The following is an 18,718-nucleotide window of genomic DNA, read 5'->3' on the forward strand; positions in this document are numbered from 1 at the left end:
TAAAAAACATTTTTTCCATGTAACCTAACACTACAAACAGTCCCCTTTAAACACATGTCATCATCTCAAAATAATTTATTCTTATCTGCAGAATTTGGTTGGAATGACAAAAAAGACAGACAAGACAATAACATATGCAACTACCCTACTCTACAGCATACATCTCAGAATAAAACAGCACTGTAAAAAATATTCGGTTCAACATTCTGAACATTTACATCAACCAGCATATGCACTGCATATTCATGTGAAATGTCTTGTTTTCCTTTAGATGTGACAATACACTGATAGGAAACCGGTAATTAGATGATGTTCAACAGATAACAGACATTTGTAATGTTGACATTACCTGAAATGCTGTATGACGGCAGAATTGAAAGATCTGTTTTGCTATGCCATCTATTAACATTTTTGATATTTGCATTTTGCCATAGACATTTTCACTTGACTGCTTTTTGAATTCCATCTAGTTAACTTTGAGAAGTTATAGAAGGCCGTCATCTTTGGAATTATTATTTCATAAAATCAGTTACTGTTTCGGGTATCAAGTAAGTGGAAAAACGTCTGTATGCTCTATGTAAAAAGGACACGTAACCCGTACTCTATTCTGTTTGAAATAGTAATTCCCTATGACTGAAAAGCGGGCTTATTTTGTGGCAAAATTGTATTTCCACATTACGTTATCAATTACATGTTGTATCGATGTCTTACCAAACATAAAAACAAGATTGGTCAACTGTCAACTATTAATTACACTAAAACCACTGGATTCATGCACAGGGTTTACCATTTCACGCAAAAATGAATATTTTGCAGCCTTGTACACTGAAATAACAATATTCTAGAGATCTATATAATTTTGGTACAGTATTGAGCAAAATAATAAACAACCTGGCTCTATTAAAGTACTTATTGCAGAGACTACACATGAATGCTATACAATCATGATGCCAAGAGACCTATCAGTGAAGCACTTTTTTTCCAACATCCTTTGACCTTCAGCGTGTCACTAACTACAGAAGTAGTCAGTTAACTTCTGCATGAGACTTCTGTATTCCCTTAACTCACAGAAGTTAAAATCAGAAGTTACCAAGCTACAGTAGTAGTTAGATACACGTGTAACTTCTGCATTCTATTAACCAACCCCCCCCCCCCCCCCCCCCCCCCCCCCAGATGAATCCAGTGGTCTGTACTCCCTCCTCAGGAACCACCCACCCCTGGCCCCTCAGCTGTCCACGGAGCCGCTGCTCTTGTTCTTGTTGCGACTCAGGGGGAAAGTGGACTTGCTCTGGGGCTGCGTCATCTTGCTGGCCAGGTAGACGAAGGGCTCGATCAGCGAATGGCGGTCCACCACTGAAACCTCCCACAGGCGCACCCTCTCGGCCTTGGCCCAGTTCTGGGCCGTGTTGTGCTCCACCTTCCTCTCACCGTCCCGGTCCAGCTTGTTGCCGAGGACAACGATGGTCACCTGTGAAACGACGTTACATCTTCTTTCATCTCTGATTCCAAAGCACAGCGTGTGGATAGCAATGGTAGCTTTATCTCAATTACAGGAGTATAATAACAATAATTTAATATTTCTAACAAGCCTTTATCTCGCTCTATATGGCTGTTCTATTCTCAAATGCATTCTAACACACTTCCACAACAGTGGTGGTGTCAACCCTTCACGGCTACAACCTGCTGTTTGACAGCAGTTGGGGTCCTGCTCATGGAAACTCAGCTAGAAGGAACCCAGGATCAAACCAGAAACCCTCTAGTAATAAGTCACCGATTGACCTTTGTCTATCTCCAGAGGTACTGCCACCTTGTTCTTATGTTACTCTACCACAGGGTCCGCAACCCTAGGCACGTGTGCCACCATTGGCACGGGGCAGCATAATCATTGGCACACTTTTACAAAAAATGAAATCTTTTATTTTATTTTTTATTATTAAAAAATGTCACTGCTCAATGCATAATCATTTCTACCGATTTTTTTTTGTTTGCACTTTATTCTGTTTTGGCCATTTCCTCCCAGTGCAAATATGTTTAAATTAGTTACAGAAAACAGAGCTCTGAAATGGGGTCAATTAATAGTTTTTAAACTTATGTTGTGAAAATATTTAAAATATTGTTGCAAGTGGCCTATATGCATCGCCTTCACATGGTTTTGCAAAGCTGTACATGGCTTAAAGATATTGATGTGGATGGTTCCAACATTCTCATATATTCTCGTTTTTTACATTTCTCAAAATGCAAATATGTTTTTGAATGAGTTTCTGAAAATGGTGTTTTAAGATGGGACATATGTAATTATAATTTGTAAGCCCATGTTGCAAATATAACAATGCGACATAATACACACATTCATACTGTGTATTAGGCCACATATGCCCGCCCCTTACCAATTAAAGAGGCTTCTTTCTCATGTTAGGGAGGGATCCTGTGCCTAGGGAGGTGTCCAGCTCATACAGGAAGCCATTCATCATGGTTCAATTCTAGAGATACGAGCGGTCAAGATGTTCGAGAGACCCAGACGCTCAAGGCCACAAAATAAAGTGTAATTCTCGCACATAGCCACAAGAGGTCAGCACCAAGCCACAAACTAAGTTTTGCCAACACATAGCCACAAGAGGTCAACGCCATTCCACAAACCAAGTTGCAATGCCAATACATAGCCGCAAGGGATCAGCACAGAGTACACATACGGGTATCCAGGAGGTGGGAGTTTAGCACCAGGCTTAGCCAATCAGAGCACATAACCGAGTCCACGCCTGTCCAGTATTAATGTCACAACACATAGCCCAGGGGACCAGAACGCTCCAGGTAACGCATCCAACAGATGCCCCAGTAAGCGTATCTCCACGCGGGCCTATACAATTCCCCTCCTTTTGCTTCATAGAGACTAGTCCAAACCTTTACAAAATAAAGTGAGGTACAAGCGATCCTGACTCAGCAAAAAAATTCCAAAGAACGCTGCAACAACCAAAAAAACAATTAAAATGTTGATGCATGATTGTGGACTACATGGAAAAAATACAATACCAGGTCTTCTGGAAATGTTTTTGGTCGCTGTGTCATAATTCATCTTAATTTCAAATATATTGTTGCTTAAGGCACAGTCATTAACGAGAAAATGTCAAACTGGCACTGCATGTTGAAAAGGTTGCTGACCCCTGCTCTACCAACTACAGTGAATAGACATGGACCCACCTCTTTCTTGTCCCTCTGCCTGTCGATATCTTTCTTGAGGGCCTCCATGCGTTTAAAGGACTCTTTGCTGTCGATGCTGTACACCAGCACGAAGCCGTCGGCGAAGGAGTAGTAGTGCCGCGGGAACTCCATCCCATCACGGAGGCCCCGGGTGTCATAGAAGCGCACTTGTTCTCGTGTGCCACGGTCTGTCTCTATAGAGCCAATGTAAATGTCCTCCAAGGTCTCCATGGGCTCAGAACCTAACAGAAAAGTTTCAGTATTTCAACCGATATTCCTTTCCAGCAATGATTCAATGGCAGTGTGGATGAAGTGGTTTAAACGATTTCATAACGTTTTAAACCACTTCATCCACACTGCCATTGAATCATACAAACATTTACACTAGAATATACAAGGAAAATAAGTAAGTAGATACACACAATTGAATAAGCAGCAATTACTTTGGTGGCAATGTTCCATTGTCACTTAGCATTTTTTATTCAACATAATGCATTTGGCAAAGTAAATTGTCACGGTTCTATGGTTTCACTTTTAAATGTATAGCCTATAAAATAATCGGCACATTCTTAAATGATAAAGGTTATTATCCAATTGCGACAAAATTGTTAATGCCATGGTCTCGCCAGTCTCAAGCAGAAACAGCATAATGGGCCAATAATAATTTGATCTAAATAAATCGATACAAGACATTATATGGAAGAGAGCCTACCTGCCACGTGATTGGCATACAGTAGCTGCTCCAACACAGCCGTTTTTCCAACAGCAGTCAAGCCGCATACCACTACTTTGCAACTTTTCCCCATGATTGGTTATTTCAGCCAGAACATAAGAAACCTGTGAATAGGTGTTCCATGAGAACAGTGCAAGACTCGACGCGGAATAAGTATTATAAACAAGTATTATAATAACAACAAACAAATTAAGACCTTAAGGGATGTTTTAAGACAAGAGAGCCACTTCTGCGCTCCGATTGGTCTCCGGACTCTTTACACTTCCCTTTACAAACAAGCCGCAGCATAGCACAACAACTTTTTCATATGACATATTTTACAAATACTGCTGCAGAGTACAAATGCTTATCTGGCCAAAACTGTAAGACTCTTACGTAAACACAAAATCGGGAAAAGCTGTGCAACAAAAATTAGCTCTAGCTTAGCTTTTGCTTTTAAAGAAGTAACCTAGTAAAGGTTTGCCAACATAATCATTAATTATATTGTCAATGTCACATTTCAGCCTAAACGGTAAGTCTAAAGAATAAACCATCTTTAGAGCTTTGGAAACAAGGAAATAACACAATTTAGCTCAAACAAAGCGTACTTACTTTCTCACCCGATTCAATGCTTCCTGTTTACAGATGACGTCTGATGTCTGCAGTCTGCTAAAGGGGAGTGGTCTCCAACAACATAGCCCTTTCTCCGCCCCCACGTCCCGCCCCTATCCAGCATCGGCAAAATGGCGACTGTGGACTGTGATGATGTGAACTCGGACCTTGACATGGACATGCTCAGTGACGAAGAATTGGAAAGGTACCAGTGAATTGTGGTTGTTTTTTGGACAGCAGACCAGATCATAACTCTCTCGGTGCAGACCCTCAAAAAGATTAGTTTCATGTCGGACTATTACAGCTAACCAGTTAGCTGTTAGCAGTAGTTCTCTCTCGGTTACCTAATACTCTCCACTTTGCTTTGCTTTGCTGCCTCCCAATACTTAAGACACATTACTCTCTGAGGACCGTAGCAAGTGACTGGCTTTGTGTGTATTTTAAGTTATTTGATGGAGTGTGTATGTACGTATATTCTGGATATTTAGTGTGAAGTTACTCGTGTTGTTTGGACGTGATGTTGAATGGCACGAAACGCTTCCAAAAAAAGAAGAGACGGATACCGAACTGCGGTGTCATATATTCCTGGCTCTCAGTACCGTTTATGTAATCGCTGTCATCCAATGTCCACATGTGCAAACGGAATAGGCGAATGGTTTTAGCTGTTGCTATATTAGGCGAGACCCTAGGGCTCGAGTCATACTTGTGACCCACATGATGAATTAAAAGGTAGAAAACCCTCCGGCCCACAGCTACTCCAGTGGCTAACGGGTCACTCTGAGACTGAATGCAAGTGAAACTTATGGTAACAATGAACTGCCTCGTTCACATTTTTTTTTTACTGATATTAAATAATATAAATTGAAAAATTAATGACAAAAGCCACACGATAAATAATAATAAACCATGCAATGTTTACGAAGATGAAGAGAATGTGTTCCCAATTGTATTCCTAAATAAATATCCAGCCTAGTTTTGCAATGCGTTATGAGATTTTCGACTTACCAACAATACAGTGTCATATGTGTGTATCTTTCTGAAGGAATCAGGTCAGCAGAACAATAATACTACAATTTGTATTAGTACTGCGAGTGTGTCAGTGGTGATTCATAATGACAGACTCCTTTCTATCTATTTAGTGCCACATAATTGTATGTGGTCGCATTACTGACAGTTTTCCCGTCTTTAGGGAAGGAGAGAGTTTCAAAGATCAAGGCAATGCCTTTTACATCAAGAAGAATTACTCTGAAGCCTTCAACTACTATACCAAGGCCATAGGTAATAGTTTGATTATGTCTTCTTCGTAGCCACATGTTTTATATGAACTGAAACCACTAGGATAGTAAGTAGGTATCCTTACGTTTTTGATATTTTTCAGATGTGTGCCCCAAGAATGCAAGTTACTACGGGAACAGGGCGGCAACACTGATGATGCTGTGTCGGTACCGAGAGGCTCTGGAGGACTCCCAACAGGCTGTGCGTTTGGACGACACGTTCATGAAGGTAAGCTGTGGACAACACAGCTCTTTGTCAAACCCATATATGAACTTTCCTCATAGAAAGTGTCTCCTCTCTGTTTGTAAGCCATCATTTCATTGCTGACAGGGTCATCTACGAGAGGGGAAATGCCATCTGTCTCTCGGCAACGCGATGGCAGCGAAGCGCTGCTTCCAGAGGGTCCTGGAGCTGGAACTTGACAACAACCAGTGCCGTCAGGAGGTCGGTCAGTGTAATGGGAGAGAGAGCATGGTCTGACATCCTTTTCCTTATTATACAGCTCCAGTTTTTGACTAGCCTCTGTAAACAAGAGTGTATAATACAGAGTGGTGTAGCAGGAGATTATGTAGGCCCGTAGGGCTACCTACATGTACGTACATGTTGGCTTGCAATGTGGATAATCCATTGGATCTACATAATACTACAATATAATATAATAACTCCTTTGTCCCCCGAGCCATTAAACTGTACAACACCTCACACGGAGGTAGGTGGCGGCAAAGGAGGTCGGAGGTCGGGGAGGAGCACCAGGCCTGACCCACCACCCACTACATAACATAACACTACATATCAAACACAACTTGGCTGTTTGATACAGTTTTTCTGCGCTGTTTAGACACTCCCGCATGTGAATATCGGCTTGTGTACTATTCTTGTATATTGTTTCCCTGTATATATATTTTTTATATTTTTATCATTTAGTATTTTGCACATTTCTATGTTTGTATTTTCTTTTCTTTACTGTTATTCTATTTGTAACGTGGTGTTGGCTGTTGCTGGAAGTGCAATTTCCTGAGGAAACCTTCCCAAGGGATTAATACAACTTCTCTCTCTCTCTCTCTCTCTCTCTCTCTCTCTCTCTCTCTCTCTCTCTCTCTCTCTCTCTCTCTCTCTCTCTCTCTCTCTCTCTCTCTCTCTCTCTCTCTCTCTCTCTCTCTCTCTCACAAATACAATCATAACACATTTTTATAGTAGATTATTTATCTCTGACCTATACATTTCTGTCTCCAGCTTAAGAATGCAGAATCCATCCTTGAATATGAGAAGATGGCGGAAATAGGATTTGAGAAGCGAGACTTTAGAATGGTACGTTCTTTTATTTAGTAGTTTTGTTGAAAAAAACACTATTCTAATCATGTCAAGCATCAATAGATTGCAAACTTTGGTTCTCTTTAGGTTGTTTTCTGTATGGACCGAGCCTTGGAGTCGGCCCCAGCCTGTCACAGGTTCAAGGTGCTGAAGGCGGAGTGCTTAGCCCTGCTTGGGCGCTACCCTGAGGCCCAAGGCGTAGCCAGGTGAGCAGGAGAGCCAGGAGACTAGGTTCACTAGTGGCAATATTCAGGTTTAAGGTTTAATCTATTAACAGAGTTACAAACACTTCACCTTTCAGCGGAACTAGGTTTCTTGAATCCAAAATAGATCAGCAACACGGATTGTGTGGATTTGAAGTACAAATATTAATGTGGGGAGGGTAATTTGTGGGCGGGGTTGTTCCACGTAATGTTGCTCTGCAAACTATGCAATCCCAATATAATCAAAAGGATCCAATCCAAAAGATTGAGTTGTTAGGCAGAATTTCTTGATGAATATCTTATCCTGATTGCCTGATAACATACTTGGCTGCGCAGACAGTGATTGCTTTTAGGAGTGTTACCGATACCATTGCCTTTTGCAATGTATGGTCCCAGGTCAATAACTTATGCCACTTATTTGGATTAGTAATGCCGTAATGATCCTGTTCAACCAATCAGTTCAGCCCTATTTTAGAGATATTTTACAAATCTCACTCTATTAATCCACTCAATAATGGAGACCTTACAAATACATTTCAAATAGCGAATTATAACATTAACTTTACAAGTTTTCTGGTTTAATAGAAGTTTTGGTATTTTATTTTATTTATTGGTTAACCTTGTACCTCAAGTCTAGCAAGAACGAAGAGCCTGCAAATGAAGGGATTTTTCTAGATGATCCTACATTAACACTATGATGTGTAGCATCATATAGCTTTGGATTGGATGGCATATCGGCCAATATGATTAGTAAGTCATGTATCCAAATGACAGTTGACTATTTATTGAGGGGAGAAGTACATATATTAATTTGCCGACGTACATATAAATAACAAAAATGAACACTATGTTTAGTGATAAGGAAAGAGGGCCCCTAGCTTGACATCGTCAGACCAGTTTGCAAATGTGTATTATTCTGGAATCGCTCAGTTCATTTTGATTTCCGAGATGCATTATCAACAATCACTAACCAAAATGCCTATGGATGCTTTAGGATAGACCTACATCCAAAGAAGGCAAAAAATTGAGCAATTCTGCTCATATTAGAGAAAGGAGTCAGTAAAGCAAATATGAACCAAAAATGTGTGATCCTATAAGGATTGTTTTGCCCCATCATTTGTTTTCACACAGAAGCAACCATGCTTAAGCATAACTAGATCTTAACATGTAAAGCAAATTTCCTTCAACATTATCTCCAGGGGGACTATAGTTTTGAGAAGTTTTCTGTCTACACGAAATGTTCTCACCATCTTTATGCCTGACCCTTTAGCATCCCTTAATTATACATGGCTCATTACTATACATCTCTGCTAAAAGGGTATGGAAGAAGTACCTTAAAATGTACAATTAATAATTGTTGCCAGACAGCCCAAGCGGTTTTCAGGTTACTGTATTTGTTATGACTGAGGATCTTGGTTCTAATACAAATGTAATTTGATAGGAGAATTCAGTTTTAGCAGATCATGAGCGCCAATATCATATGTAATGTGATTCTGTAACTATGGTGATGTTTTAAAAGTATTACAGGTGAAAATAATCCCGATCAATCAATTATTCCCCTCAACCCTACTTGGCCACATACTTCACTTGTTAGTGTTTTTTTATCTAACTTGTAATCCTTATAGTTTCTTTCTTCTTGGTTAATTGCAGTGATATCCTCCGAATGGACTCCACTAATGGGGACGCACTGTATGTCCGCGGCCTTTGCCTTTACTATGAGGACTGCATCGACAAGGCGGTCCAGTTCTTCGTCCACGCGCTGCACATGGCCCCCGACCACGAGAAGGCTCGCCTCGCATGCAGGGTGAGTTCCCAAATCCACGCGTCCATCAAGAGTATCAAAGCCCAAGTTGCTGTTTATTGTAGCACATTTGAGACGGTATTCTGCCTCTTGTCGCGGCAGAATGCCAAGGCACTTAAATCCAAGAAGGAAGAAGGGAACAAGGCGTTCAAGGAGGGCGACTACGAGGCTGCGTACGAGCTCTACTCTGCGGCACTCACAATAGACCCCAACAACATCAAGACCAACGCCAAGCTGTTCTGTAACCGAGGAACTGTTGGGTCAAAGGTGAGCACTAGGGGCCGGAGAAGATGTATGCATATATATGAGTCATTTGCCTGTCACACATATCTTTTTTTTGTCCAGACGCAAACCCTTGCTCATTTTCTGTCTTGTTTATACATTTATATGGTGACATCAGGTGACATAAACAAGGGCATTGTTTTGTCGTATTAGTATTATTATTATTATTAAGTTATAATTTATCAAAGCGGAAGTAACATCTCTGCAAAACAAGAATAGACTCATGGAGCATCTGTCCTCTTCATGCCTGGTAACGCCTTTGCTTATTCCTTTGAAAGTTGAAAAAACTAGAACAAGCTATTGACGACTGCACAAAGGCAATTAAGCTGGACGAGAGCTACATCAAGGCCTATTTACGGAGAGCTCAATGGTACACTATCAGTCAAATATTGATTACTCTTACTAGTATTGGCATTGCGATCATAATTTCAAGTGCGTTGTCCATGGTGTGCAACTGAAGAAATGCCTTTCGTGTTTTACTTGGGCTGCCACAGCTACATGGACACAGAGCAGTATGAAGAGGCAGTGCGGGACTACGAGAAGGTTTACCAGACCGAGAAGACTAAAGGTGAGCTGCCACATGCTATCACTTGCGCCGGGTCGTGGCATCATTGATCGCAAAAGTCTGACAACAGATGACTGTAGTCTACCTGTAGGCATCATTGAGCAAGATGCCCTACCCCTACCTGCGATAGAGGGAGAACATTTAGCTAGTTATCGTACGTAGGGATACGTTCGTATACGATTTGGATCGTGATACAAAACCCTCAATAAGTTGATCGTAGTGTATTGCCGTGAGCGTTGCCGATATTGTGAATATCTTCACTGTGAGTGACTTGAAAAAACTGTCTTCTTCAGCAGCTTTGTTCTTCAGCTGTTGCATATGGATTTCCAGATTTATTGTGAATTTGTAACAAGGGATACCCCTTGTTACAAGTTCAAGGGTAAAACTCCTAAGCCTCTAAAAATTTGAAATATATAACGTCCCATGGCTAAACGTACTGCTCTATGTTCCTGTTTAATCGGTAGAACACAAGCAATTTCTGAAGAACGCCCAGCTGGAGCTGAAGAAAAGCAAGCGAAAAGATTACTACAGGGTGCTGGGGGTGGACAAGCATGCCTCAGAGGAAGAGATCAAGAAGGCCTACCGCAAGCGAGCGCTCATGCACCACCCAGGTGAAGGACGGCACGCAGAACCATTCACCTCAATCTATTGCTCACTATTCCAAGTTCTCGACAAAATAAGGGTGTATATTACAAAGTAGTTTATGTATAGAATGATTTGGTATTTAAAAAGAAAGGGGAAAACATTTATCAGAGGTTTTATAAGTGAGTTGTATATAATTTCTGACTTATATAAAAATTGTCATAATAAGAAAAAATGTCATAAATAAATTGGCCCATCCAGAAATCATCGATCACGACAACGGCCATTCTTATTTAATCAACATGTTTCTTCCATGTCCAGACCGTCACAGTGGTGCCAGTATAGAGATGCAGAAGGAAGAGGAGAAGAAGTTTAAGGAGGTGGGAGAGGCCTTCACGGTGCTGTCCGACCCCAAGAAGAAGGCCCGCTATGACAGCGGTCAGGACCTGGAGGAGGAGGGTGTGAACATGGGAGGTGAGGCTCTGGGCCGGACCTGGAGGCAGAGGGCTTGAATAGGGAGGGCAGACTGGTCAGGACCTGGCGGAGGAGGAGGGTGTGAACAGGGAGTGAGACCGGCCCCTATTCTTATTAGAGGTCACCCAGTAGAGGTAGTTCCCTCATTTAAATACCTTGGTGTCCATTTAGATAGTAAACTAGACTGAGTTTCCTGACTGGGCTCTCCGTGCACGAACTACACCTGGGATGGCCCTGAATGAGTGGAGAAGCAGGCTATTAAAGCCCTGCTTCTCCACCTGTTCCTCGGGTGCTCTGCATGTAGTTAATTGGCACCGGCTCCAATGTCCTCAATAGCGCCATCTGGCTTCCAGGGGCGCTGAGCCGGATCCGGGTTGCCACAATACCTATTTATTTGTTGCTGTCGGGCCCTATCTTGCATCCGGCGCAAGTGACTTAGTCACTGGCGCATGTGTCGTTGCTAGTTTACAACTGGCGCAGAGCGTTCTTTTCCCACCACCGCCACACGCCGGTAAATTAGGGATTGATCATGCGCCCCAAGGGGCGGTTCGGCGGAAGGAGGAGGCGTGTTCTGGCGCAAACGGTATTTTGCCGTTTCTGAATACCATTGCGCTACTGACCAGGAAATACCTGGTTTAAAGTCAGTGGCGCGTTGTTCAGATGCTATTTTAAGGGCGCATGCATACATGCGCATGCGATGCATACGGATTGCTTGTGCACCTCGCGCATACACTTTGCTTCTCCCATCTACCTAGCCGCACATTCTTGGTAAATTATTTGGGAAAGAACAGCTGATGCAGCGGTAATAAGTTGTACTTTTAAATCAATGCATCTGCAAACATACAGCAAACACATATTTTCTTGACAGAGACATCGTGTAGGCCTACATGCCCATAACTTTTAGGATTGATGAGTATTTGATCGTGAAAAACATTGTTTTACCGCGAGTGAGTGTTAAAAAGAATGAATGAATGCGGGCGCGCGTGTGTGCTCTGTTTAAACACACTCAAACTAAACACGTAACGCATAATACAATCAATGGCAATGTCTATTACCGCGGGGACACATGCATATTAGGATAGCATACAATACTGATAAGAAACAATGTTTTTTGTATTGCGTATATCATTAAATAGAACCACAGTTACCGCATATCATATGTTATATCATATACGTTTTCTTTGCCAAAATTTATTTGAGGACTCAGTATTTCTGAAGTTGTGGAAGAAAACCCCTTATTCCATGTGTGAATTAGGCCATATTATTTGGCAATAAACTGAGCCATTTGCAGTTTGAAATTCATGTGCATCTGTCTCATCGGAGACTGCAGACGCGCTGTCAAAATATCAACTCGTCCGATTCAAATGCGCTCATGGCTCTTAAAGGGGATGGGAGCTGGCACTCTCATTGGTTTGTTGGAAGTTACGCCCAAACCACACCTACGGGTAACTAGGCTGCTTCAGACCAACCCTTTTGACACTTGCGCCGCTGCGACGCAAGTGTCATTTATCTGCCTGTAAAATAGCGATAGCGCCGTAGAACCGGCCACAAAGCTACTTGTGCTTTGCGCTTCCCACTTGCGTTTCAGACCGTTAAAATAGGGCCCTTAGTGTTTGTGGTACTGTGCCCTGTCTTGATGTATTGACTGTCCTGTTGATGTATGTTGTGAGTGGCTTGGTGGAAAAAGGATTTCCCCCTTGGGGATTATTAAAGTGCAATCAATCAATCCATCATTGGGGGCAGTCAGGAGAACAATCGCCGGACTCACCGTTCAATCCAAATTCATTCAATTTTGTCTACCAAGATTATGATTTATATTGGGTATTTATTAGCTGTATAAACATTTGTATTAATGTGCTGTTGAATATTTGGTCTTCCTAATTCTGTAATGCGATTGTTTGTGATGGCTATGTAAAAGCTGTGTTGTTGTTTTATTTTATCTTTGACAGACTTCGATGCAAACAATATATTCAAGGCATTCTTTGGAGGCCCTGGGGGCTTCAGTTTTGAAGGGAATCCGTGTATGTACCCAAAGGCTGTTCTTCTACTTTTCATATATTTGAAACTTTCCCAAGAATTGTATAAATACTGCTTATTTATTTCACTTACCTCTTTTTTTATCTTTTAATTTCAGCATCCGGACCAGGAAATTTCTTCTTTCAGTTTGGTTAATAATCCCAGAGGATTTCTGTATTTATTAATTCGCTACGTCAGGACACTTCTACACACAAAGCCTACTCTTAAGTTACACATTTCGCCATTTTAAATTGAGAACCTAGTCTCTCTCTTTCTTAACGCCTGGGTGAATGCTACCTTCCCTGAAATTACAACATGCATCAAAATAGTAATAATCACCTGGCAAGAGGCCTCAAACTAAGTTGACAACCCTTACTACGACTTTTGTTTTTTTGTTCTCTTGAAGGCAACTGAAGTGAGACTCAGGAACAGCATTGTTCCTGTTGGGGAAAAAAAGGAAGAAAATGATGCTAAAATGAATTGACTTTGGGGTTTTCATTTGATGGCAGACACTGCAGTGACTGCATTGGGGAGAGTGGGGATGTGTGATGTCCTGGGGACCCAGAGACACCAGTGCTTCGGGCACACTATTGCCAAGCTTCCCTCAGCATCACTGCAGCGCATGTGTTCTCTGCATGAAGCTAGCCCCCCGTCACTGTATAACCCCGCCCTGAGCTCCATGTATTGTAGCTGGAGCAACGTGTTTGTTATTTTTCTGTGTCTGCCAGAAATAGCTAAATTTTAATTTGGCTTAAATCTGCCAGCGTTTCTGTCCTGGTAGCTGGAAGACCCCCGACTTGCACGGTAACACACGTGCGGCCTTAGCACGGTGGAGAAGAGGGCAGCAGAGAGATTAGCTATGCTTGTACTCGCCATTACCCTTGCGTTTTCCTTCCATAGCGTTTTTTATGTTCCTCATTGCCAATCACCTTTTGATGCTCTGTACATTTTACTGGAATGTAAAGTGTTTATTTATGATGGTTAGTAGCCCTTTTTTATTTTGATAATATGTATATTTATTGTAAAAGAAAAATCTGTCGACTCTTGAGTGTAAAAGTTGGGTTGGACACCTGTGATAAGCAAGCATGACCGGAATAAACTCAGGAGATACAATTAGGCTTTGCTTGTTTTACACTATTGTGGTTCATGTGCTGACTATATTCCTCAAATGTGACGCAGACTCCTGATTTTTTTTGTTTCTCTTTTACAGATGACCATCCATCTGTATTTACATTTGAAGTACACGGAAGAAGGTTTTGCTAATTGTCCGAAGTTACATAATTATGGCACCCTATAATTTAAACTCTACAGTTGCTTACTAATGTTGAGTTTTGAGTGTTTCATTCACTTGGCGTTCCTAATGTAGTAGGACAGTATCCTCCTTTTTGCTTTGGTAGCAAAGAAATCAACTGACTGAGACATTATCAAACATGGAAATAAAGTGGAACTCTGAAGTAACTCCTCAACTCTGGTCTTTGGTCTTGATTTATAACTACAGCCTGCTTGATTGTTTCAGTATATGATAACCCTATAGTTTGTATTAGCTATATGTAATATTTAATTTATTAAATTAGTAGTAGGTTATGAGCAATGGGAATGATTGATACCAAGCTATGCACATCAATTCATAAGCTACCGAAATATAATCAAATAGATATTTCAAAGAGAAGTACACATACATAGGCAAGTGTTTAGAGTGGCAGCCTACGTTATAATGTGATGTAACTTACCCCATGGTTGGCATTCAGGCGCTTATCGGTTATTTAAATCATACTTGCATATAGATGACCACACGAGGGCGTTGGTCGATCACCGTTCGTGTTAGTGCGGTTGCTAGGACACCAGACCATTGACCGAAACTTTTAAGTGAGGTAAGGCTATCTACGCCAAACTAGTCTATTATTATTATATGTAACAGAAATTCTGCATGCAAATGTCAGACTTAGAAGTTGACCAAGGACCCCGGAGCACATTCCAGACCTATATGGCTGAGGGGGACCAGTTGTTCCTCAAAGGCGAGTACATGAAGGCAAAAGCAAGCTATTCAACGGTAAGCTGAAGACATTGCTGAATCCTGCAGCTTCGGTCCTTGAACTGTTTCCAATTTAATTCATTTTTTAAATAGTTTGGTGCTGCCTCGATTTCTTTCTAAGAAAACAAGTAAAAAGAATAACATGGTAATAATAACAACCATATTCTAAGGCCTGCATACACCTGTTCCTAAACTGCGTACACCTTTTCCTAATATGCGTCCACTTCCTGCGTTTACCCGTTCCTTACCTGCACCTAACCTGTGTTCACATGTTCCTTACCTGCATCAACCTCTTCCTTACCTGTTCCTTACATGTGTCCAACTGTTCCTAACCTGTACATAGCCTGTGTCCTCCTGTTTCTTAACTGTTCCTTATCTGTGGCTAACCTGTGTAGTCCTGTTCCTAACCTGCATTCTCCTGTTCTTTGTTGAGGCATTGATTCTCAAACCAGAGGACAAGAACTGCTTTGTTGCCAGGTCTAGATGTTACTTAAAGATGGGGGATACTGACAACGCACTCTCAGATGCAGAGACCTCCCTCAAAGAGGACAAAGAGTTCTTCAAGGTGAGATTAAATAAACGTTGACATCACCACAAAGTGCACCCTATTATATCGCTTGACAGCACAACTCTTAATTAAATAGAGATAGAGATAGATCTGATAGAGAAAAAGCATGACCTTTTCTTTCCTTAAGGGGCTGTACCAGAAAGCTGAGGCCTTATACACCATGGGGGACCTTGAGTTTGCCTTGGTGTTTTATCACAGAGGCCGCAAACTGCGTCCAGAGCTTGAAGAGTTTAGACTCGGGATCCAGAAAGCACAAGAGGCGATTGAGAACTCTGTGGGCAGTAAGTCACAAAATTCTGCGAAGTATTAATTTATAGGAGCACTGGTTCTCATAATTTGGTGGGAAGAGACATTTGTTTATTTATTATTACTTAGTAGATTTGATTTATTACTCGAAAATGTTTATTGTACTTGTATTTTATTATTCCTTGTCTTACCCAGAAAAACTTGAGAACAAAGAAGACCTCTCATCGTTCTGTAAGGGGGAGGTGAGATTTTTATCCTAAATTAGAATACTGGAGCAAACACAGATAACAGAAATGTGCAGCATTACTGCTGAAAGAATTAATGAGTTTATTACCTGATATAGTTACACCAGATAAAGGCAATACAATAGCCAATTGTTCCTTTTACCGTGTGGTCACTGACTACCCACAGTATTGAACTATAATTTCATAAAAAAAAACCTTGGCAGGTTAAGAAAGGGCAGCCGGTGACGGCAACCCAGCCTCAGAGGAGACATGTGAAGCAGCAGAGCCAAAAGAGTGCTAAGGTGGAAAGAAGCAGCAAACAGCTGCTTGGAGAGCTCTACAGCGACAAGGAGTATCTGGAAAAACTATTGAAAGACGAAGGTGTTGTGATTTTTGTCAGCAGTTTTGTTTGGATTGCATTTGACAACCCCAACATAATGTTTGTATTTTAAAGGACATCGTTGTATACGATATGGTTTACAATACTGAAAAGTTCTGACAAAAAGATATCATAAACATGCCGGCCTTAATTATGTTATATATCCCTTGAATTTATCATTGTTGTTTTTCTCCAGTTTCAATTGTTAATAATTGCTTAAAAACTGTGGGAGAGGGCCAGAATAATGTGGTTCAGGTGCGGGACTCTGCCCACAAGAGATATGATTTAAAATCTGCACACAACCTGTAGGCATCCTTGAGCAAAATGCCCAAAACTAGCCATCTGCTCCTTAATAGGCAACACTGTAACAGTGTGTGTCTAGGGCGTCAACATCTCCTTCTGCTCTCCAGACTTGGCAAAGGTGAGGATGCGTGGCGGAGAGTGCCTGCAGGATCTTATCCTCCATAGTGTTGGCTACCTTGACCGCCGCATTGACTTCTGGCGGCAGCAGAAGTTGATCTACGCGCGGGAGCGAGACCGCAAACTCATGCAGGAGAAATGGAGCAAGGGCCGTCTTCACAGCTCACCCTCCGACCCCACCCAATATGTGCTGAAGAGCCTGGAGGAGATTGACGGAGGTGACATGGATGAGGGGGATGATAAGTACTGGGGACTAAGATAATCATATTTATAATTATAATCATTCATTGCACTTGCATAGAACTATTCAAGGCCCTCAAAGCGCTTTACATAGTTTGTGAGTGTGTGTGTGTGTGTGAGTGTCGGGTCACAGTGGAGGGCTGATTAATGGAACTAACCAATTAGAGCCCAGGGGATGATGAGGTGGCCATGTTGGTGTGAGGGGGGAACCGTTTGGGCCTGAACACCGGGGTTCAAAACTCCTTCTCAGCTGTTGTTGCTTGTTGGTTAGCGCTGACCTCTGGGAACTTGGAGTGGAGTCTGAAGGAGGCCCGCCACGTAATGAGGACAGTGCAGGGTTGGCCGGAGGAGGATCTGCCCAATAGAAACGAGGTGCTGGCCAACCTGCACTCCTGCATCGGGAACGCCCTGATGGACCTGGGCAAGATGGACCAAGCACTGACTCAGTACCAGAAAAGCCTACAGCTGGCAATACACAGGTGAGTAGATCAAGGAGACCTTTGTATTACAATGGTCAGTGTGTGTGTGTGTGTGTGTGTGTGTGTGTGTGTGTGTATGTGTATATATATACATAACCCCATGATGATCACACAGTGAACTGCCTGATGCAAAGTCCCAGGCGCTGGACAACATTGGTCGAGTCTATGCCCATACCGGGAAGTTCACCGAGGCGATTAATGTGTAAGCAGGCAACACTGGATGTTGTACAAAAGCATATGTGTGTGTGTGTGTTTGTTGATTGAACAACGCACAGATGAATGCAACTGCTATTGGCCATTCCTTCACTTTTTAGGTGGGAAGAGAAGATTCCATTGGTTCGTGACAGCGTGGAGAAGACCTGGTTGTTCTATGAGATCGGACGCTGCTACCTGGAACTGAAGCGTCACACAGAAGCGCGGGAGTATGGCTGTCGATCCCTTGACACAGCAGAGGAGATTGGAGACGACAAATGGCTGCTCAATGCCAGTGTTCTGGTGGCACAGGCAGATTGTAATTATTTATATAGTACAAAATACAAGTACATTTAATATCGCATATTATATTTTGACCTGTAGTGACCTTGTGGAATTAATCCACCGTGTACGGTTAGATTCTTAAACCTATCGCCTATTTTCTCTTGACTTCTCCTTTTCGTCCTTCTCTTCTCAGTGCACCTTGGGGACTTCCAGTCCAGCACGTCACACTTTGAGGAGGCCTTGAAGCGAGCTAAAATGCTTAAAGACGACTCTGCCGTTGATGCCGTTCAGAAGGTTTTTAGTCTCCATCTATCCGTCCATCTTCATTCAGAGTCCGTTTTTTCATTAAGATGTCCTCACCTAATTGTATTCTCTTTCAGGCCCTCTTCTTGGCAAGACAAAATTCTGTGAAATAACATGTGGGGTTACTTGACAGAAGGCATGACGATTCAATAAAAGAGACCAACGACTACCTTCATGTTTCTGATCATCATTTTTTTTTTAATGAGTTTGGAGTTGTCTAAATAATCACATTAAAAACAAACCTATTTGTCTCTCTGTCTATTTTTGCTGACCAAAATACCATGAATCGAAACCACCTTACTTTCCATATGTTGCTGCTACA

General features: G+C 41.9%; 3 protein-coding genes across 6 annotated transcripts; 2 read left to right on the plus strand and 1 right to left on the minus strand.

Moving 5' to 3' along the window:
- Nucleotides 1–1,155: 1,155 nt before the first annotated feature.
- Nucleotides 1,156–4,612, minus strand: nkiras2 (NFKB inhibitor interacting Ras-like 2). 2 transcript variants are annotated; one of them, XM_030350334.1, is made up of 4 exons: nt 4,520–4,612; nt 3,908–4,032; nt 3,196–3,437; nt 1,156–1,468 (listed from the first exon to the last, which is right to left on the minus strand). In XM_030350334.1, the coding sequence occupies exons 2-4, from the start codon at nt 3,999–4,001 to the stop codon at nt 1,226–1,228; spliced, it is 579 nt and encodes a 192-aa protein (XP_030206194.1). In that variant the 5' UTR covers nt 4,002–4,032; nt 4,520–4,612; the 3' UTR covers nt 1,156–1,225. The 2 variants fall into 2 exon arrangements, with proteins under 2 accessions (XP_030206194.1, XP_030206201.1); XM_030350341.1 differs by lacking the exon at nt 4,520–4,612 and adding an exon at nt 4,125–4,194.
- Nucleotides 4,601–14,494, plus strand: dnajc7 (DnaJ (Hsp40) homolog, subfamily C, member 7). Of its 2 annotated transcripts, XR_003975753.1 has the most exons (15): nt 4,601–4,724; nt 5,709–5,797; nt 5,898–6,022; nt 6,125–6,238; nt 7,028–7,102; nt 7,193–7,311; nt 8,959–9,112; nt 9,212–9,376; nt 9,670–9,761; nt 9,886–9,959; nt 10,421–10,567; nt 10,860–11,012; nt 12,962–13,033; nt 13,147–14,008; nt 14,239–14,494. XR_003975753.1 is itself a non-coding variant. In XM_030350326.1 (14 exons), exons 1-14 carry the CDS (start codon nt 4,651–4,653, stop codon nt 13,182–13,184), a joined length of 1,491 nt encoding a protein of 496 aa, XP_030206186.1. In that variant the 5' UTR covers nt 4,601–4,650; the 3' UTR covers nt 13,185–14,494. The 2 variants fall into 2 exon arrangements, 1 of the variants encoding a protein (XP_030206186.1); XM_030350326.1 differs by having other exon boundaries at nt 13,147–14,494.
- A 351-nt stretch (nt 14,495–14,845) lies between these two features.
- Nucleotides 14,846–18,647, plus strand: odad4 (outer dynein arm docking complex subunit 4). 2 transcript variants are annotated; one of them, XM_030350331.1, is made up of 11 exons: nt 14,846–15,078; nt 15,494–15,625; nt 15,756–15,909; nt 16,070–16,116; nt 16,323–16,479; nt 16,888–17,115; nt 17,409–17,616; nt 17,732–17,818; nt 17,931–18,127; nt 18,287–18,387; nt 18,474–18,647. In XM_030350331.1, exons 1-11 carry the CDS (start codon nt 14,956–14,958, stop codon nt 18,507–18,509), a joined length of 1,470 nt encoding a protein of 489 aa, XP_030206191.1. In that variant the 5' UTR covers nt 14,846–14,955; the 3' UTR covers nt 18,510–18,647. The 2 variants fall into 2 exon arrangements, with proteins under 2 accessions (XP_030206191.1, XP_030206192.1); XM_030350332.1 differs by lacking the exon at nt 17,732–17,818.
- The last annotated feature ends 71 nt before the right edge of the window (nt 18,648–18,718 follow it).

This window comes from Gadus morhua, chromosome 2, assembly GCF_902167405.1.
Source record: "Gadus morhua chromosome 2, gadMor3.0, whole genome shotgun sequence".
In the NCBI taxonomy this organism is placed as follows: domain Eukaryota; kingdom Metazoa; phylum Chordata; class Actinopteri; order Gadiformes; family Gadidae; genus Gadus; species Gadus morhua.